General features: G+C 44.4%; 1 protein-coding gene across 1 annotated transcript in view; it reads left to right on the top strand.

Annotated features, from left to right (window-relative positions):
- Positions 1-1653: 1653 nt before the first annotated feature.
- LOC308512432 (uncharacterized protein) overlaps positions 1654-21142 on the top strand; it is a gene marked incomplete at both ends in the record, with an annotated part of 191604 nt that continues 172115 nt past the window's right edge. The window contains one exon of the mRNA XM_081082186.1: positions 1654-2411. Coding sequence (XP_080938312.1) covers positions 1654-2411 — 758 coding nt within the window. The remainder of the gene's footprint in view (positions 2412-21142) is intronic.

Genomic DNA, 21142 nt, shown 5'->3' with positions numbered 1-21142 from the left:
AACTCAGTTAGGAAGAATAAAACATAGGACCACGCCAATAACTACTCAGGAAATTCAAGCAGTCACAAAAATAACTTGCAGCAAACAAAAGCCTGGGTGAGACGGCTTCACAGGGACTTTTACCAAGTGTTCAAAGAAAAACTAAAACCTTCTTCCTCAGACTATTCCATAAAATTCAAAGGAAGTGCCATTTCCCAACACTTCCTATGAAGCCAGCATTACTCTAATCCCAAAGCCAGATAGAGAAAACACAAAGAAAGAAAAATGCAGGCCAATATATCTCTGATGACCATAGATGTTACAATCCTCAACAGAACTCTAACAAATGCGATGCAACATTACATTGAAATGAGCATACACCATGCCAAAGCGGATATATTCTGGGGAAGTAGGATGAGTCAACATCCAGAAATCAATAAGTGTGATGCATCACATAAACAAATTGAGAGAGATTCATATCCATTGGTGCAGGAAAAGCATTTGACAAAATCCAACACCCAATTTTGATAAAAACTCTAAGCAAACTGGGCATAGAGGGATCATACCTCAACATTAAAAAAGCCTTATGTGACAAAACTACAGACAACATCATACTCAATGGGCAAAAACAATTACTCTAAGAAGAGGAACAAGACAGGGATGCCCAATCTCACCACTTCTGTTCGACAGAGTACTGGTAGTGCTAGGCAATGCAGTCAGACAAGAAGAAGTCAAACAAGGCATGCTAAGTGGAAAAGAGGAAGTAAAACTGTCATAATTCGCAGATGGCATGGTATTGTCCATAGAAATACCTAAAGACTCCACCAAAAAAACTAGGAGATTTAATAAATGAATTTGGCAATGTAGCAGGGTACAAAATTAACACCCAGAATTCTATGGCTTTTTGATACACGGATAATGAACTCAGAAATAGAAACAAACAAACAAAAATGCCATTTAGCAGTGCAACAAAATTTTAAGAAACCTAGGAATAAACTTAACTGAGGAGGTAAAAACCTGTTCTTGGAAAACTACAGGAAATTGAAAAAAGTGATAGAGGAAGACTAAAGCAAATAGAAGAACATACCATATTCATGGTTTGGTACAATCAACATCATTAAAATGTTCATAGTACCCAAAGCAATGTACAGTTTTAATGTATTAACCATTAAAATGTCAATGGCGTATCTCACAGACCTAGAAGAAAGTTTCCAAAAATTCCTATGAATTTAAGAAAAGACCCCAAATAGTTACAGCAATCTGGACAAAGAAGAACAAATTTGGAGGGATCACAATACCAGATATCAAGCTATACTACAAGCCACCATTCTCAGAACTGCCTCTTACTGGAACTAAAACAGACATAAAGACCAATGGGACAGAACAGAGAACATAGAAGTCGACCCTAACCATTATGCTCAATTAATATTTGACAAAGGGAGGCAAAAGCATAGAATGGAGTCATACAGTCTCTTCAATAATTGGTGGTGGAACCTGGATGGCAGTCAGGCCTAGGCAGGGCTGGGTAGGTGGGGCGGCGCGGGGCGGGGCAGAGCGCGGTGGGGCGGGGCGCGGTGGGGCGGCTGCGCACTGGGCTAGGACTCTGCTGGCACAGGCACTGCACTGGAGACTCTTGCCCTTCCCGCGGGGTCTGGGGCCTCCCAGCAGGGCCCCATGGAGGACCTTAGCCTGGACAGCTGCAGAGAGGAGGACGCGGCGCCAGGCGCCAAGGGGTGGCCCGAACCCCAGGCGAGGGTGCACTTCCGCGTGACAAGGTTCATCATGGAGGCAGGTGTCAAGCTAGGGATGCAGAACATTCCCCTCGCCACCGCCTGTGCCATTTACTGTAAGTTCTTCTGCGAGATCAACGTGGAAGCCTATGACCCCTACTTGGTCGCCATGTCTGCCCTTTACGTGGCTGGCAAAGTGGAAGAACAGCCCCTGCTAACCCGCGACATCATCAACGTGTCCAACAGGTACTTCCACCTGGGCAGCGAGCCCTTGGAGCTGGACTCCCGATTCTGGGTGATCCGGGACAGCATTGTGCAGTGCGAGCTCCTTGTGCTGCGGGTACTGCGCTTCCAAGTTTCCTTTCAGCACCCACACAGGTACCTGCTCCACTACCTGATTTCTCTCAAGAACTGGCTGAATCCTTACAGCTGGCAACGGACCCCCATCTCCGTCACTGCCTGGGCCCTGCTGCGGGACAGCTACCGCGGGGGGCTGTGCTTCCGGTTCCAGGCTCAGCACATAGCGGTGGCGGTGCTCCACCTGGCCCTGCAGGTCTATGGGGTCCAGGTGCCCGCTGAGGCCATGGCCGAGAAGCCATGGTGGCAGGTGTTTAGTAGAGACCTTACCAAGCCAATCATTGATAACATTGTGTCTGATCTCACTCGCATTTATACCATGGACACAGAGATCCCCAAAGACAAGCCTGGGACACTCGGCTGCCAGGGGACAGCGCCACCACATCGCCCTGAGGGCCGGTCCCCAGAGCACTGGCAGGGAGGACTGGTTTTGTGCTGCTGGAGACAGGCCGGTGAAGGCGATGACATGCTGCCACTTTGATTCTCAGGCTTTGACTCTCCCTGGCAGCCAAGGTCCAGATGGGGATGGGCGCTGCACCTCCCGCGGGCAGGAGGGTGCCGCGGGCAGGAGGGTGCTGCGGGCAGCTCTGAGGCCTCCGTGTCTGCTTTTGTCCTTTGAAAGGACGCAGACTACAGCCGAGGTTTGGGATCAGTGGAAGGAAAATCAAAGAACGGATGGGACTGTGCCCCAGGGGATTTTTTTAAAGGCCAGATTTAGAGAAAGTATGACTCAATTATCATAGAGGAAATTTTATTTTGTTTCATTGAAGATATTACAAAGCCAAAATAAAAACATAATAATAATTGGTGTTGGACTTTTAGCACAGATACATGCAAAAAAAATTAGTCTAGACCACCAACTTACACCATACACAAGTATAAATTGGGAATGAATAAAGGACTTAAAAGTAAGTGGGTAACCATTAAAATCTTAGAAGAAGCAAAATATCAGGCATCTGTCTCAGCAATACCTTTACTGATACAGCTCCTAGGGCAATGGAAACTGAGGAGAAAAGAAACAAATGGGACGACGTCAAATTAAAACACTTCTGCAGAGAAGAAGCGGCCAACAAATACAACAACAACAACAACAACAACAACAACAGCAAAACAAGGAAGTCCACTGCCTGGGAGAAGATATTTGCCAATGTTATATCAGATAAGGACCTATTCTCCAAAATTCATACTGAACTCATCCACTAAACAAAAGGAAGATCAACATTCCAATAAAAAACTGGGCACCACCACCATGAAGGCCCCTTCTGACTTATGGTGTCCCAGTTCCTGTGATGATTATTACAGCCACACAGGAGATGGGTATGATGGGGGCAAGGCAATTACTGCAACAGCCGATGGGACACCCCTGTAAGAGGTCCTGAGTGTGGTGCTGGCAGCGATCACAGGATACACCATGTATGCAAGAGAGAGTGAATCATGCAGTACAGTAGCTCACCTGATTGGGCACTTGGGGAGTCAGAGGGGAAGCCCCTGTGACAGAAAAATTAGACACTGAAAATAAAAATGATAAGGTACAGACAATATTTTATTGTAAGCAATTTGGCTTCTGTTATTTAAGAATGACAAAAAGCAAATGGTAGGTTTGGGGGAAGCATCAAGAATTGTAGGTACCATTATGAAGTTTCAGGATTGGAGGCAAGGTTTGAATTGTACAAGGTTGCTTCCTAAGTGCTGATTTAAATTACAATATACTTAAATGTTTAAATTTTACATATTGTATTGTTAACATATTCAGAATATAAGCACAACCAACAGACCAACAGAGGCAAGACACTGGGAGTGGGTGACAAGAACAAGAGACAAGAGATAGAGGAAGCCGGAGGGAAGGTCAGTAGAAAAAAAGAAAGAGACATATATATTACTTTTGGTAAAACCTTAAACACTAACATTACAAAAAATTTTCAGAAGAACGTGTTCTCCAACATGGGATTTCTTGTCTGATTTTACTACAAACACAGAAAAGCAGTCTGTTTGGATGGTGAGTTATATTCATGGCCCTAAATTTCCCAGGGTGTCTATGACCATATGTGCATGAAGTCTTTGAAGTGAACTGCATACAAAATGAAGCAGTGTGTTATTTCGTCATGGCATGCGGCCCTGTTTTCCAGGTAGGAAGGGTAAACAAATGAGGTATTCTCCTTGGAAAACCTAAATGGATAAAAGGATTGAAGAACCTCTGACAAGGCTGCAAAACAAGGATTCCTCCAGCTCTGTGGCCCACACTTTGCCCCCTAAGATACTGATCAGGAGCAGGCCGATCCCACTGGCCCCAGGAGGAAGAGGAGACCTTGGGGAAATGGGAGATGGTGGTGAGCAGCAACAGGGCAATGTGGCGTGGCAGCACAGCAGCCTAGGCCTCGGCATGAGGAAGATCCGCAGACACCTGTGGAAAGGAGTATAGAAAGAACATGTCATGCCAGCCCCTGTTGAGGGGCAGGTGGAAAGGCCTGAAGGTGCTGTGGGTGGCCTAGAGGGAGAGTTCAGAGGAGGGGCTGAGGTAATCTGCTTTGACTCTGAGTGACAGTGGACATGCACACTCCCTCCTCCTGCCTAAGCCCCCCTGCCTGAGCTGAAATTGCACTGCCCTTGTTGTACTGGTAGTTCCTGTCTCAGGCACACACCCTGCGGCCCTGGTGTCACAGGCTGTATCCCTCCCAGCATCCAGGTGTCCCTGTGAGAGAAAAATACTGGCCCAGGAACCTGGCAGCACACCAGGGGAGAGCCCCGGCAGGCCCTCCTCACCCGTCCTGTCCACTCACTCAGGGCCATCATCCTCTCATAGTACTTCAGGGGATTGAGCCACAGGTCCTTGCTGATGATCTGGTAGGGCAAAGAGAGCTTGGTCAGGAGAACACAGGGACCCAAATAGAAACCCAAGCAGCAGGCGGACACAGGAAGCTGCATGCTGGCATGGCCAGTGACATCCCACCTCAGCAATCCTGCCAGATGCTGTCACACTATGGTCAGAGAACCAGTAGAAGAAGCTGGTGCTGCTGTCCTGGAGCCTGTGGCTGTAGACTTCTCGTTCACAATGCTGGTACCACTGAATGGGAGTGGCACGGGACAACCTGTATCCTGCAGGAGAGGGGTATGTGAAGCTGGGTACATCACCTTCCATCCCTGCCCACCACCAGCTGCAGCCCATGCAGGGAGCCTCCTCTTACCCGTGAGGGTGTTGAGATACTCCTTCACAATCACATGGTTGCGGAATTAGGGGTTGCTGCGGAAGTACAGGCTAATGGTGCAGCAACCCCAGGGATGCCTGACTTCCCTCACCTGCAGAAGGAAATGGATCCAGGGAGTGAAATCGCAGCCCAGTGCTGCCGCCTGTAGCTGTTTTCAGGGACAGGCCATTTCCCCACCTGCCCTCCACTACTCCTTGGAGCAGGTGCACTTACCTTCAAATCAATCACATGGCCGAGCATATTTTTATCTTGGACGCTGATCATGGCCAACATCTCTGGGTGGTTGACAAACTGCTTTGGGTCAAGGAGCCTGCAACCTGGGAGCTGGGCATGGACCAGCTAGAAAGAGCAGCCTGGCCTGGCCTCTCCTTCCCTTAAGGCCACTCTTTCCACATAAACGGCAGAAAGGGGCACAGCACCACTCTGTTTCCTGACAGACCCTGATGCCCACCGGACTGCTTTGTGCTGAGGGCTTGACAGGTTACACATCACACATTCCTGCTTCTGACTGAGGAACTGGACATAGAGACGGCCTGTAAGGCAGCATTAGTTAGTCCCAGAAGAGCCCGTGCAACACAGCCCTGTCTGTGGGCATCAGCCCCTGGTGTATGCGTGCCTCTGCCTTGGAGCTCTGCCCCTGGACCCCCTGGTAATGCTTCTATGTTGCCTGTACAAGACAGAGGGTGTCTCCAGGATCCTGGGCCAGACCGGGGCGCACTGCCCCTAGCTTGTCCTCAATGTTCTTTTCTAGGGGAACCATCCCCGCTTACACCGTTCTCCTGCACTGTCCCATGCTCCTTGTGATCCTGCTCCTCTACCCTCAAGGATACAGCTGTGAGCCAGAACCCAGGGATGCGCCGGATATTGAGGCTTCTCCGTTTGAAATAGGGCTTGAGCCTCTGCCGAGTCCTGCACCTGAGCCGAGAGAAGGCCCTGATGGCTTGCTCGTTCATGGGATCCATCTCCAATTGAAGGGCCTGGAGCACCTCCAGAGGGGACCAGGTTAACTTGGCCCCGTGCCCTGACTGGGCCTGCTCCTGCTGCACTGGCTCCTCTTCTTCTGGCTTTGCTTTGGCCTTGGACTGAGGCTCCACCTCTCCCACCTGTTCCACTGCCTCCATGGTGCACTTCCCCTCCACCTGCAGGACAAACTGCTCCCCTGCAATTAATTGCTCCTCCATCCGCCCCTCCTCCTGGTGGTCACTCCCTTGCGGGTCACCTGGATCCTGTGCCTCCAGCCTCAGCTCTTCACTCACCACCTCCTCCTGCCTCCCCACCTGCAGATCTGGGAAAACCTCCTCACCTGCCCACTTGGCCTGCCATGGCACCACCTGCAGAAGGCCCTCTGTCCACAGGATAAACTGAGCCTGTGCCTGGAACACCTCCCCCAGGCCCTCCTTGTCTTCCCCTTGCTCCTCACTCTGGGTTCCCTGCTGCACCTCACTCTCCTCTCCCTGCACACACTGCTCTGCAGCCACCCAGTCCTCCCCTCTCCCGCACTCAAGATCAAGCCCAACATCCTGGCCTGTGTCCAACCTCAGCTCCAGGGTCTCAGCCTCCCCCACCTGCATGAAGTCCTCCCACTCCAGCCCCAAAGCTGCCCTCTGAACCTCCTGTGCCCTTGTGTCCTGGGTATCACCACTTCCCTGCACCGAGGTGAAGCTGAAAGCCTCCTGGATCATCCTGCTTGCCCTGTCCTTCCTAGTGCAATGGCCCTGGGGAGCCCTGTGAATCCTCAGGCGCCCTGCAGCTGAAGGCCCCCTAGTGGAACTGAGAGGAAGCGCGCTGCCCCCAGGAGCCCCTCAGTCTCCCAACACAGCCTGACTCTGGATGCCCCCTGGCTCTGAGACTGGTGCTGTGAAGGAGCAGGTGGTGCAGAGCCTGCTGAGTCCAGGCAAGGTGCTTGCTCACTGGTGCATGCAACCAGGCCCTGGTGTGCTGACTGGGTGCACACTGGGCTCATGCACAGGCGCTGGTCATGTGAACATGTGGTACAGAAGGCACCTAGCCAGGCCCAGCCTGCTGTTTCTGGTTGGGCTCCTCAAAAGCCTCCTCCAATCACGGATGGGGCAGTGGGTGTCACCCTGCGCAACCCCGCCCCTCACTCAAAGCTCTGGTGTAGGTAGATGGTAACTGGGAGGTATCCTCTTATCTCTTCATTAGCCAGAAAACGGAGATTTTGAAAGCTTAGAATCTTGACCTGACTGAAAAGAAGGAAGAAATGGTGGAACTTGAAAATGACTTCAGGTTTTCTCACTGTGCTGAATGAAGTCAAAAACTGCTGCAGTGAAATATTTTACCCGTTGTTCTCCCCGCATGAACTACAATAATAATGTGCTTTGTGTTGACATTTACTGCTGTGTTGCTGACAATTACCTGGAAGAGAAGTTAAGGGGATTCAATGGGTTGGAAAAAGTTGAGCTAAATCAGAAAGCAGGTCTAATTAAGCAAGTTTATTCTCTATCTATCTAAAGACACACACACACACACACACACACACACACACACACACACACTTATATTGCTAAGGTGACTCGTGCATGTGCCATACTTTTGAAGCTCTTGCTGGCGCCAATTGCATGCATGTGTTTCAAATCTTCATTGTCAATCAGAATTTGGTTGACACTGCTATTATAGAGAAAGGGTAAATAGCAGTACTAAAATATTTCTTCTAATTAATCTCCTTTCAATGGGCACAAATCCATGCACCTGGCCACTGGTATTCTAATAGTGGCAAGATATCATCCGTGACTACTAATATTCTATTGGGCCAGGACATGCCAAATTGGTCAAACATATCTATATATATAAAAGCGTAAGCGACATTATGAGTGGTTGGTACTATGCACACCGACCACCTGGACGCAGACGCTCAACACAGGAGCTTCCCCCAGGTGGTCAAGGCTCTCCCACAGCGAGAGCATCACTCAGCCAGAAGGCGGGCTAATGGCTGGAAAGTGCAGCTGTGACAGCAAGAGCCTCTGCTGCCTATGTGCCTATGTGACAAGGCTAAGAAGCAGTGGTGGCAGGTGGAGTGGGGCTTGGATGAGCGGGAACAGAGCACCTGGCTCCAGCTTGGGCTCCTGCCCGGCTGTCTGCCATTTCGTGCACTGCTACATCCCTCAGGAGGTGTCAGACCTAACCTGGCAGTCCCACATCTCCCAAGGGGTCCCAGATTGCGTGAGGGTGCAGACCAGGCTGTGGGACGCCACCGGTGCTTGAATTTCGTTCACCGGGCTTCTAGTCATTTTATTATTTATCACCAATTTAGCATGGTTCTCTTCTAATGCTGAATAATTTAAAGGTATAACCTGAATTTTGGTAATGATGGCCATTCAGATTTTACTGCTCTTTAGCGGTATTATTTAATGGCTTATATGAAGGGCACTAATCTCCCTCAAAATATGAGAAATATTACATGTCCCACAAACAGTACTATGTTTCAGTGCTAATTCTTTCCACTAATGCCCCTAAGGGAGCCTTTCACTAATTTTCTTTGCTCACTAGCTCATCCAAAATTGAAATGGGAAGGCTGCTTGTCTATATTCAAGTGCAGAGGCATATTCTTCTTAACTACACTGATGCTATCAATACTTTCAATTTTCCAACATAATTTATAGTGAGGGTCTCTATGTTAGACTTTAAAACATCTCTTTACTAATATAAATAAGTCACTTTTAACTTATTTCTTCACAACTATGTGCACGCTCTGATTTAGCAACTTTCAATGCCTGACTCTTTCAAGTGTCCCTTTACACCCTACTTTTCATTAAAAACAGGCCATCTGAAACCACACTGATCACTTTTCAACCTGTTGTGATAATTCAGACATTCCTTGGGTTACGTTGGTCTCGAAGTACATAAGTTTTGTGGTTACGTTGCCATTCCCCATTTATTTATTAAAAAAAAAAGTTTGATATTTCTACGTATGTACATATGTGCTTTATATTTTCTTATTATTCATTTACCACAAGAAAGGTCAGCAATTGTTATCTTTCTTCTAATTTTTTTTTTACTGTTGCACACCATTACTGCTGTGTATGTGTGCTCCATGTGAGTGACATATGTGCTTATGTAGGTGGGTTCTGACTTCCGCGAATATTGCATTACATCCCACTGCAGGAACGCGTCAACAATGTAACGCGAGGAACTACTGTACTTGTATCCTATTGATTAAGATGTAGTTATTTGGTCTCCATATTTCTTCAATACGTATATGATTGTTGGAAGTACAAATTATATCTTTATATATTAATGTGTTAATTAGAATTTTCACTCAATAAAAATAAATGCCTTGTCCTTACAAAAAGATCTGGCCTTATAATTGAATGGCCTAATACATATTAGAGTAGGGCATGACTACCAAATTTTCTCAGAAGAACATGGGTTGAAATGAAGAGTATATCCTGCCTACCCCTACTTGAAACAAGAGCCTTAGTTGAGCTCCATCATGATCCAAACAGAAACAGAAACAGTAAGATACATGGCAGGTTTCTGTTACTATACGCCTACTGAGCATGCCTCAGTGCACATTTCCTGACGGTGCTATTGATCAGAATGTGCACTCACAGGACATTAGGGCCTTCATGCACAACTCCATCCTGAAACCACATGAAAAGGAGCGTATTGGACAAGAATGTTAGCAGGGACTTTACAATGCAGAGGAATTCTGAAGAAGATTGAAAAAGGTGGCAGAACCCTAGCCAGTTTGGAACAGTGGACAGATCACCGACCTTCATACTGAAGGGCCCCAGTTTCGATTCAGGTCAAGGGCACTTGCCTGAGTGTGGGCTCAATCTCCAGTCTGGGGCTTGCAGGAGGGAGCTGCTCAATGAATTGCTCTCATGACTGATGTTTCTAACTCTCACTTGCTCTCTGTTTCTCTCTGAGATAAATAAAAATATATTTAAAAGAATGGTGGCAGAATAAGTGGATGCTACAGGGACATGCTCCCAGGAACAAACTGATATTCCAACTAAAATACAGAACAACTTCCTGAATAATCAATGGAAAACTCACAGGAGAGAACCCTGACACCCAAGGACCGAAGGTGGTGGCCACTTAGACACTGGTAGGAGGAGAGGAGGCTTGAAGGGGCGGGCCTGACACCCACAGAAAGCAACTGAAGTCTCGGAGAGATATCTCAGCTGTGGAGGACTGCCACTGAGAACTCTGGGTCTAATCCCCAATCTGGGCCTCCTAGCAGAGAGCACCAGAACTGAGGAGGGTACCCATATAACCTGTGGATGTGAATAGTAGCAGGGCACTGTCTGCCAGGGAGAGACAGCTAGAAATTCAGGTATCCTCTTAAAGAGCCAGCGCACAAATTTCCCTGTGGAGCCACACAGCTTGTGCCCTGGCAAAGGGAGGGTGAAGTGGACTGGAGCTGTGAAGGAAAAAGCCAGAACTGGGGAGTCAAGGGTTCCAGCACAGAAGACAGACACTTCAAGTTTCCTTGGAGGAGTCATTTCCTCATGCAGCAGAGAAAATCTTTCCCATGCAGACATTTGCCTTTCCTGGAGGGGAGACAATTAACACACACTACTGGGAAACACCTTGCCCTGAGGACACTTAAGAGATTATAAATAACAATAAACCTACACACAGAGGCAACTGCCCCACCCTGTTGAAACAAACACTTGCTATAACCTGAGGACCATTGCCTTGGAGGCAAGTAAAGTTGGAATCCTATCAGTCTATAGACAGAGGAGGTCTCTGGAGGCTTTGAGTCTTTGCCTGACCTACTTAGTCAGAAACATCCTTTAACAATATTCTGCACTAGAGACTGATAGGCAGACAGGTCTACCTAACTTGTCACCACAAACCCACACAGAAAGCCAGAAAGAGGAAATAAATAAACAATCCTCAAATAAGAGAACTGGAGAATTCTCCAGATATTGAGAGAGATGAAGCACAGAGAAGACATTTATCTGAATCTGACTTCAGGGTTATGAAGGTAAAAGAGCTCAACAGCATATAAAAAGATATAGTGACTATGAAAAGAAGATATAAAATGACATAATACAAATAAAGAACACATTAGAAGGAATAGGCAGATATTAGGGAACGCTGAGGATCCAATCACTGATTTAGAACAGAGTTAAAAATATCACCCAATAAAAAAAGACAGAAAAATTAAAATTTAAAACAAACAAACAAACAAACAAACAGGAGGGCCACTTACATAACAGTATTAGAATAGCCAGTGTGCCAAAAGAGGTAGGAGGGGAGAAAGGCATAGAGAAGGTCTTTGAAGAAACAATGGCAGAACACTTACCTAACCTGGTAAAGGAAAATCCCACACAAGATCAAGAGCCAAAGAGAACCCCAAAGAAGAAGTACCCTAACAAACCCGTGATCAGACACATCATAATTAAAATGCCAAAAATTAAAGAGAAAGAGAGAATCTTCAAGGCAGTAAGATAAAAGAAAACTGTTAGCTATGAAGGAGTTCCCATTAGGCTGACTCCTGATCTCTCATCAGAAACTCTACAGGCCAGAAGAAGATGGCATGAAGTACTCAAGTTAATGGAAAGCAAGGATCTGAGACCAAGATTACTATATCTGGCAATTCTTTCATTCAAAATAGACGGTCAAATACAGAGCTTCCTAGACAGAAAAAGGCTGAAGGAGTACATCATCTCCAAGCCAGCTTTACAAGAAATGCTACAGAGATTGCTGTAATGAGAAGGAGAAACAGAGACAGAAACTTAGCCACACAGAAACGAAATGGAAATAAATAAATAAATACCTATGAATAATAACCCTAAATGTAAATAGGTCAATGCTCCAATCTAAAGGTGTAGTGGAGCAAAATGGATACAGAAACATGATGCAAGTATATGCTGTCTACAGGAGCACCATCTCAAAACAAAAGACACACACAGGATGAGAGTGAAGGAATGGGAAAAATTTCCATGCAAATGGAAAAGAAAAAAAAGGCCGAAGTAACAATACGCATAACAGAAAAAATGGACTTTAAAATAAAGGCCATCACAAGAAACATAAAGGTCACTACATGATACTAAAGGGACCAACCAACAAGACGATATAACCCTAGTAATCATATATTCAGCCAACATAGGAGCACCTCAATATATATATCTCAAACAAACAAATAAACAAAAAATCAAAACAAACAAAAATTCTAGAAGACTTTAACAGAGAGTGTGACAAAAGGATAGTCACAGGAAGGGACTTTTATCACCCCTCTGACATCACTGGATAGATCTTCCATATGAAAAAATAACAAGGATGCAGAGCCTCTAAAGGACACACTGGATCCATTAGATTTAATTGACATTTTAGAATAGCGGTTCTCAACCTGTGGATTGCGACCCCTTTGTGGGTCAAATGGCCCTTTCACAGGAGTCGCCTAAGTAAAGGGTGTCCCACAATTCACGCAAGAAGTAATTTTGATAGAAAACAAGGTTTATAATTAAAAACTGTACATTTTTATTGATTCATAAAGAAAGTAAAAGAACTGCACTTGGAAAACTACAGGACATTGAAATGGAGATAAAGATATCAACCAATGGATTCATATACCATGTTGATGGGTTGGTAGCCTTAACTTCATTAACATGTCCATACTACCCAAAGCAATCTATAGATTTATTGTAATCTCCATTAATATACCAACAGAATATTTCACAGACACAAAAAAATCCTCGAAAAAATTCAAATGGAGTAAAAATAGTCTGAGCAATCCTGAGGAAGAAGAAAAAAGTTGGCGGGCTCACAATACCAGATATTAAGCTATATTATAAAGCCACCATTCTCAAAACTGCCTGCTACTGGCACTAGAAAATACATATACTCCACTGAAACAGAACAGAGAACCCAGAAGTGGACCCAAGTCATTAGGCTCTATTATTAATTTACAAAGGAGGAAAGAGCATACAATGGAGTCAAGACAGTCTCTTCAATAAATGTTAGGAAAATTAGAAAGATACATGCAAAATAATGAAACTAGACCTCCAACTTACACCATTCACAAAAAAAAAAAAAAAAAAACTCAGAATGGATCTACTTAAACATCAGATGAGAATCTATAAAAAAAAACTTATAAGATTGCCTATGTAGCAATATATCAGATATGTCTTCGCAGTATCTTTATTGATACAGCTCCAAAGGCAATGCACACAGAGGGGAAAATAAACAAGTGGACTACGTCAAAATAAAAACCTGCACAGCAAACAAAATCCTGAAGAAAACAACCAGAAAGCCCACTGCATAGGGAGAACATATTTGCCAATGGTATCTCGGATAAGTGTTGAATCTCCAAAGTTTTCAGGGAACTCAAAAAATTAACAATAGGAAGATAAACAATCCAATCAAAACATGGGCAAAGGACCTAAATTAACACTTTTTAAAAGGAGACCTATAAAAGGCCAAGAGACATACGAAAAATGCTCAAAGGCACGAACAGTCCAAGAGATGCAAATCAAAATGTCAATGAGGTACCATCCACACCTGTCAGAATAGCTGTCAGAAAAAAATCAACAAACCACAAGTGCTGGTGAGGATGCAGAGAAAAAGCGACCCTTGTGCACTGCTGGTGGAAATGCAGACTGCTGCAACCACTGTGGAAAACCATATAGAGATTTCTTAAAAAATTAAAAATGGAGCTCCCCTTTGACCCAGTGTTCTCTCTTCTAGGTATATATCCCAAGAAATGAGAAAGGCCAATCAGGAAAGATATATGCAACTGTATGTTCATACCAGCCCAATTTACAATAGCTAAGAATTGGAAACAGTCTAAATGCCCATTAGCAGATGCACGGATGAATAAACTGTGGAACATCTATACAATGGAATACTCTACTGCTGTAACAAAGAATGAACTCGTATAATTTGAAACAGCATGGATGGACTTGGAGAGCATTACACTAAGCAAATTAAGCCAGTCAGAGGACGATAAATATCACATTATCTCACTCATTTGTGGAATATAATGAACAACATTAGCTGATGAACAACAAGACATCCAGACACAAAGAAGCATTGATCACACTGTCAAACCTCAGAGTAAAGTGCTTGAGGCAAAGACCAACAGTAGTATGTGTGTGTGTGTATGTATATGTGTGTGTGTGTGTGTGTGTGTGTATGTGTGTTTATTTATGTATGGAGGGCTAATGAACTTTGACATGAACTTTGATATTCAGCAGGGCTGAAAATCAGCATTATATTACACGGCTGTTGGCAAAATGGCTGACGGCAATCTTGCTAACCTGATGATTAAACTTTACTACTGATATGCCTGTCTTCTTTGCTAAAGGGCATATATGAGAAACCTACAGCCAAGTAAATGAAAGCTGATGGGTGCTGCATTTCAGAGAGCCTCTCCCCAAGAGAAAAAGGTCTCCGCCTGGCTCCCCAATGCCTTCTAAATTTATAGTTGTTGTCTAGTGTATTCATTTTGTGCAGCTCCTTTCCCAGATCCTGAATCATTGCAGCAAAAGGTTGCAACATTCTGGCGCCCAATGTGGGACATCTGGAGAAGAAGTCTCACCAGAGCAAAAAAAGAAGACTGTCAAGGGCATGTACCTTGGTTGCGGGGACATACCCAGTGGGGACTGTGCAGGAGGCAGCTGATTGATGTTTCTCTCTCATTGATGTTTCTAACTCTCTATCGCTCTCCCTTCCTCTCTGTTAAAAATCAATAAAAATATCTTAAAAAAAAAACCACAAAAAAACTCATTCAAGCATTAAATCTCACCATTAATAAGACACGATAAGTAAAAAGATAGTTTTACTTAATCTGTATGCATTACAGCATTGGCCAGCATATCTCTCTCCAATTGGTATTTCCGAAAAGAAACCAAGTTTGTAGCACTATTTAAAAGAAAGAAAAAGGCTTTTAAAAGAAACTCCATAACTGTGGCCTAGAAATTTCTCTGGAAGAAGAAACGGAAGGAGATTCCCTTCAAATATCTAGAAAACTGCATATAAAAATAAATGCATCAGGCCTCAAAAAGAAAACAACTTGCATTATGCTTTCCTAAAAAAAAAAAAAATATGTCAATATACTCAAAGACTGATAGCAGAAATCCAATTAGTGTCATTCACTGTCCCCACCCAATGAGAAAGGAAGATAGGAAATAAGCCTTGTTTTAGACTGATTTAAATTAGCAAATGGAAATAAAAGAATATTCAGGGGAACATAGTTGGAATAGGCAGAAACCTATTCCTGGAGAAGTCACTGTTTTTACTGATAGTTCATATCATGGTAAAGCTGCTTATACTGCAATGAATTCAGACCAAGTCATGCAGACCAGTCATACTTCTGTGCAAAGAATCGAATTAGAAACGACCAAGGCTGACTTGCAGGATTTCCAAAAGCCTCTTCATATTCTCTCTTTATCTGCTTATGCTGCTGGCTTGGTAAACAGAACTGCAACTACTCAATTTCAATGGCTCAGTGACCGAAGCCTTTCTATACTATTTGAACAAGTCCTGGTCCTTTAACAAAAGGAAATGAATATGCCTGTCAGTTAGTTATTTTATTAAACAAGTCACAGAATTTCACAAGCTTTTACATCAGCCTGCCAAAATATTGTACAGCCGGCAAAACAGATTATGAAGAAATGCCCTCCTTGCATGTTACATCTACTACAAGGGCTCTAAAATCCCAACTTGGAAAACAAAAGTGGTGGAATAGTGAAGACATCTCTTGTAAGTAGACCACACCAAGCCTTAATTACTTTAAATTTTACCCTTGTAATGCTGATGGCAAGACACCCATAGAATTACACTGGTGTCAGAATAAGCCAAAGCAAAATGGTCTGGTTAAATGGAAAGGTACCGAGTCTGGTTTAAGGAAGGGTCCCTTTATTAATCTTTGGTCAAGGATATGCTTGTGTATTTCCAGAAAACTCCTCCAAGCCTGTGTGGATTCCTGCAACATGAATCTGAGAGAGGAACTGACCAGAGTACTCCAACTACAGATAGCAGTGCCCCAAACAACATGCTGAGGAGACAGAGGAGAAACATCTAGAGATGGGGGATGGTGACCACGCCTTGCCACGCTAGCAGTCATCAGCTGTGCCTATGTGCCGGTGGCTCTTGACAAAGCCCAAAGAGGTCAGACCTGCATTGTCATTTCTCACCGTTTGCCCACCATCCAGAACTCGAACATCATTGCTGTCATGTCACAAGGGAACAGTGACTGTAAAGGGACCCATAAAGAACTGATAGCCCAAAAAGAAGCCTACTATGGACAAATTCCTTAAATACCTGAAAACGATATTTAAAAGGACATGAAAGAACTCAATCCTTTTCATTGAATCTCCTTACATTTGCTTTTTAGAATAACCAATATTGTATCTCTTTCTTGTTCTTCTATGTTTTCTTCCAGTCTGAAGAAGCAGAATCACAAGTCTTAAAAGAATCTGAGCCCAGTGGATGGCATACACCTTTCTAAATTACTTAAGAAAACAAAAAGGGGGAAATGATAGGGTAAAGACCAAAAGTAGTTAACATATCAATGGGAGAAGTCCCACAGAAGGCGAATGGACTTTGATGTTCAGCATGGCAGAAAATCAGCATTTTGTTACCCTGTTGTGGGAAAAATGGCTGAAGGCAACCTCCTAACATGAAAATTCTTCTATTGTTTACCAAACTTTACCATTGATATGCCTGTTTGCTTTGCTAAAGGACAAATGTGTATTCAAGTAAATAAAAGCTGTTTTGTCCTGGGCTTCAGAGTGCCTCTCCATTAGAGAAAAAAGCCCACAGTACACAAAAAGAAAGAGATAATAAAGGTAAGGTCAGAACAGAAATAAATGACGTAGGGATGAAAAAAAAAATAATACAAAAGATCAATGAAACCAAGAGCTGGTTCTTGGAAAGAATAAACAACATTGATGAACTTCTAGTCAGGCTCAGCAAGAAACTAAGAGAGAGCACCCAAATAAACAAAAACAGAAATGAGAGATGTGATGTAACAAACGACCCCACAGATATACAAAGGATTGTAAAAAATTACAATGAACAACTCTACTACAACAAACTGGACAAGCTCAATAAAATGGACACATTCCTACAAAAAGACAAGCTTTCTAAACTCAATCAGGAAGAAGCAAAAATCCTGAACAGACCGATAAATACTGATAAAATTGACACAGTAATCAAAAAGCTTCCAAAAAACAAAAGCTCTGGACCAGATGGCTTCACAGGGGAGTTTTACCAAACATTCAAAGAAGAAGGAAAACCAAACTTTCTCACACTATTTCAAATATTTCAAGAGGATGGCATACTCCCAAGCTCTTTTTAAGAAGCCAGCATTACCATAATCGCATAGGCAGAAAAAGACACTACAAAGAAAGTGACTTACAGGCCAATATTCCAGATGTACATTAATGCTGCAATCCTCAACTAAATTCAGCAAACTGGATTCAGCATTGCATTAGAAAGATCATACACCATGACCAAGTGGGATTTATTCCAGGGATGCAAGGATGGTACAAAATCAGCAAATCAATGAACGTGAAACATCACATAAACTATTTGAGGGAGAAAAACCACACAATCATATCAATTGGTGCAGAAAAGGCATGTGACCAAGTGCAACAGCCTTTTCTGATAAAAACACTCAGCAAAGTAGGAATAGCAGAATCATCCTTCCACATAATAAAAGCCTTATATGACAAACACACAGCCAACAACATACTCAAAGTGCAAAACAAAAACCATTTCCCTCTAGGACAGGAACAAGACAGGGACGCCCACTTTCATCATGCCTGTTCAACACAGTACTGGAAGTCCTAGTCAGTGAGAGCACACAAGAAAAAGAAATAAATGGTTCCCAAATTGGAAAAGAAGAAGTAAATTGTCATTATTTTCAGATGACATGATACTGTACATAGAAAACCACAAACACTCCTTCAAAAATTTAATAAACTTTGAAAATGAATTTGGCAATGTAGCAGACTACAAAATTAACGCCAAGAAATATAAAGCATTTTTACACACCAATAGTGAACTTACAGAAAAGGAGATTGAAAAAAGGATCCTATGTATCATCCCACCAAAAAAATTAAGACACCTAGGAATAAATTTAGCTAAGGAGGTAAAAGACCTACACTCAGAAAACTAGAAGATGTTGAAAAAAGAGATAGAGGAAGACATAAACAGATGGAAGGACATACCTTGTTCATGGATTGGTAGAAACTACCTCATTAAAATGGCTATACTACCCAAAGCAATCTATACGTTCAATGCACTCCGCATTAAAACACCAACAGCATATTTCACAGACCTAGAATGAACTCTCCAAAAATCCATCTGTAATGAAAAAAAAGACCCTGAGCCCAAACAGGTTTGGCTCAGTGGATAGAGCGTCGGCCTCTGGACTGAAAGGTGCCTGGTTCGATTCCGATCAAGGGCATGTACCTTGGTTGGGGGCACATATCAAGTAGGGGGTGTGCAGGAGGAGGCTGATCTATGTTTCTCTCTCATTGATGTTTCTAACTCTCTATCCCTCTCCTTTACTCTCTGTAAAAAATCAATAAAATATATTTAAAAAACAAACAAACCCCAAAGAGCTGCAGCGATCCTGAGAAAGAAGAACAAAGTAGGAGGGATCTCAGTACCAGATATCAAGCTGTTTTACAAAGCCACTGTTCTCAAAACTGCCTGACACTGGCACAAGCATAGACATATAGGCCAATGCAATAAAACAGAGAACCCAGAAACCAATCCAAACCAATAAGCTCAATTAATATTTGACAAAGGAGGCCAAAACATACAATGGAGTTAAGACAGTCTCTTCAATAAATGGTGCTGGGAAATTTGGTCAGACACATGCAGAAAATGAAACTAGGCCACCAACTTTCACCATGCACAATAATAAGGTCAAAATGGATAATGACTTAAACAGAAAGCTGGAAACCAGAAAAATATATAGAGGAATCCATAGGCAGCAGAGTCTCAGATATATGCTGAAGCAATCTCTTCACCAACGCAGCTCCTGGGGCAATGGAAAATAAAGTTAAAGCAAAGAAATGGGACGACATCAAAATAAAAGGCTTCTTCATAGCAAAAGAAACCATCAACAAGACAACAACAAAGCCCACTGCATGGGAGAACATATTTGCCAATGTTCTCTCTGATAAGGGTTTCATCTACAACATTTACAGGGAACTCATACAACTTAACAAAAGGAAGATAAACAACCCAATCACAAAAATGGGCAACGGACCTAAATAGATACTTTTCCAGAGAGGACAAAAGGAAGGCCAAGAGACACATTAAAACATGCTCAGAGTCACTGATCACCCAAGAGATGCAAATCAAAAGGACAAGGAGGTACTACCTCACAGCTGTCAGAATGGCTATCACCAACAAATCAACAAAGGGCGAGTGCTGGTGAGGATGGGGAGAAAAAGGAACCCTCCTTCACTGCTGGTGTGAATGCAGACTGGTGCAGCCACTATGGAGAAGAGTATGGAGTTTCCTCAAAAAACTAAAAACGGAACTCCCATTTGACCCAGTGATCCCACTTCTAGGAATATATCCCAGGAACCTAGAATTACCAATCTGAAAGGATACATGTACCTCTATGTTCACTGCAGCACAATTTACAATAGCTAAGATTTGGAAACAGCCTAAGTGCTGGTCAGCAGATGAGTGGGTTAAAAAGCCGTGGTACATCTACACACTGGCATAGTACGCTGCCACAAAAAAGGAAGGGGCACTGACCATGTGCAACAGCATGGATGGAGCTGGACAGCATTATGCTAAGCAAAGCTAGTCAGTCAGTCAGTCCGAGAAAGAGAAATATCACATGACCTCACTCATCTGTGGATTATAATGAACAACATAAACCAATGAACAAAAACAGATCCAGAGACAGAGAAGCATGGATCAGACCATCACCCTCAGAGGGAAGGTAGGGGAGGGTGGGGCTAAGGGGGAGAGATCAACCAAAGGACTTGTATGCATGCCTATAAGCCTAGCCAATGGACGCAGACACCAGGGGGTGAGCGTGAGGGCATGCTTGCGGGGTGGGGGTGGGGGTGTGGGGGGAGTGGGGGATAAGAACACACATGTAATACCTTAATCAGTAATAGGAATGAAAAGGAACCCAGGAACATATCATCAGGTGAGAATTCACACACTCACACTCACGCACACTCAGGCACCCGCACACTCACACCAGGAGAGGGCTCTGCCGCTCTCAGTGGAAGTCACCTCTTATCTCCAAGCCTGACCAGCGCTTTCTCACCAGCTGAACCAGAGGACAATGATGAGTGACGGCCCTGGTGCTCTGCGGAAAGCGACCTCTCCCTCCCAGACACTTCCGACCGTCCAGCAGCCTCTTTTCGGCCCCCTCTCTGTCCCCCACGCCCTGAGCAGGGCTGGGCTGGCCTGAGAGCCCACAGACTTGAGGACCCAGATCCCGGGGGAGTTGGCGCCGGGGCCTGTGGGGGCCCCCTTGGTCAACTGCAAACTCGGCCAGCTGAGGTCACACAATAAAGGCCGACGCCAGAGTTCCATGAATTGTTGCGTGTAAGTCCCCTCAGCGAGCTCCCACTCTGGGGCAGCAAGCGGAAGGCTTCACGCCAGTGAGCCAGGTTTGGACCTCAGGCCTTCACTCCAACCAGGTGGGAACTCATTTCCAGATGGAAAAAGCCGACTGGGGAGGGGCTGGGGGTTGCCAGTGACTAGAGCAAGTTCACCCCTGGAGACAGCATGTTCATCCCTGGAGACAGCAAAAACCCAGAGTGTGCGCTTACCTTTTCCACAGGCCGTGCTCCTCACCACATGGACTCCTGTACAGCAGGGAGGCTGGCGGGAAGGAAGAGGTGGGGGGCTGCGCCTGGCAAGCTTCCTGGGACTGCGCCCTGGTTCCTGCCAGGGCGAAATCTC

The sequence above is a fragment of the Myotis nattereri genome (assembly GCF_964212035.1).
Source record: "Myotis nattereri genome assembly, chromosome: Y".
NCBI classification, from domain to species: Eukaryota; Metazoa; Chordata; class Mammalia; order Chiroptera; family Vespertilionidae; genus Myotis; species Myotis nattereri.
This window is presented reverse-complemented; position numbering and strand designations above follow the sequence as displayed.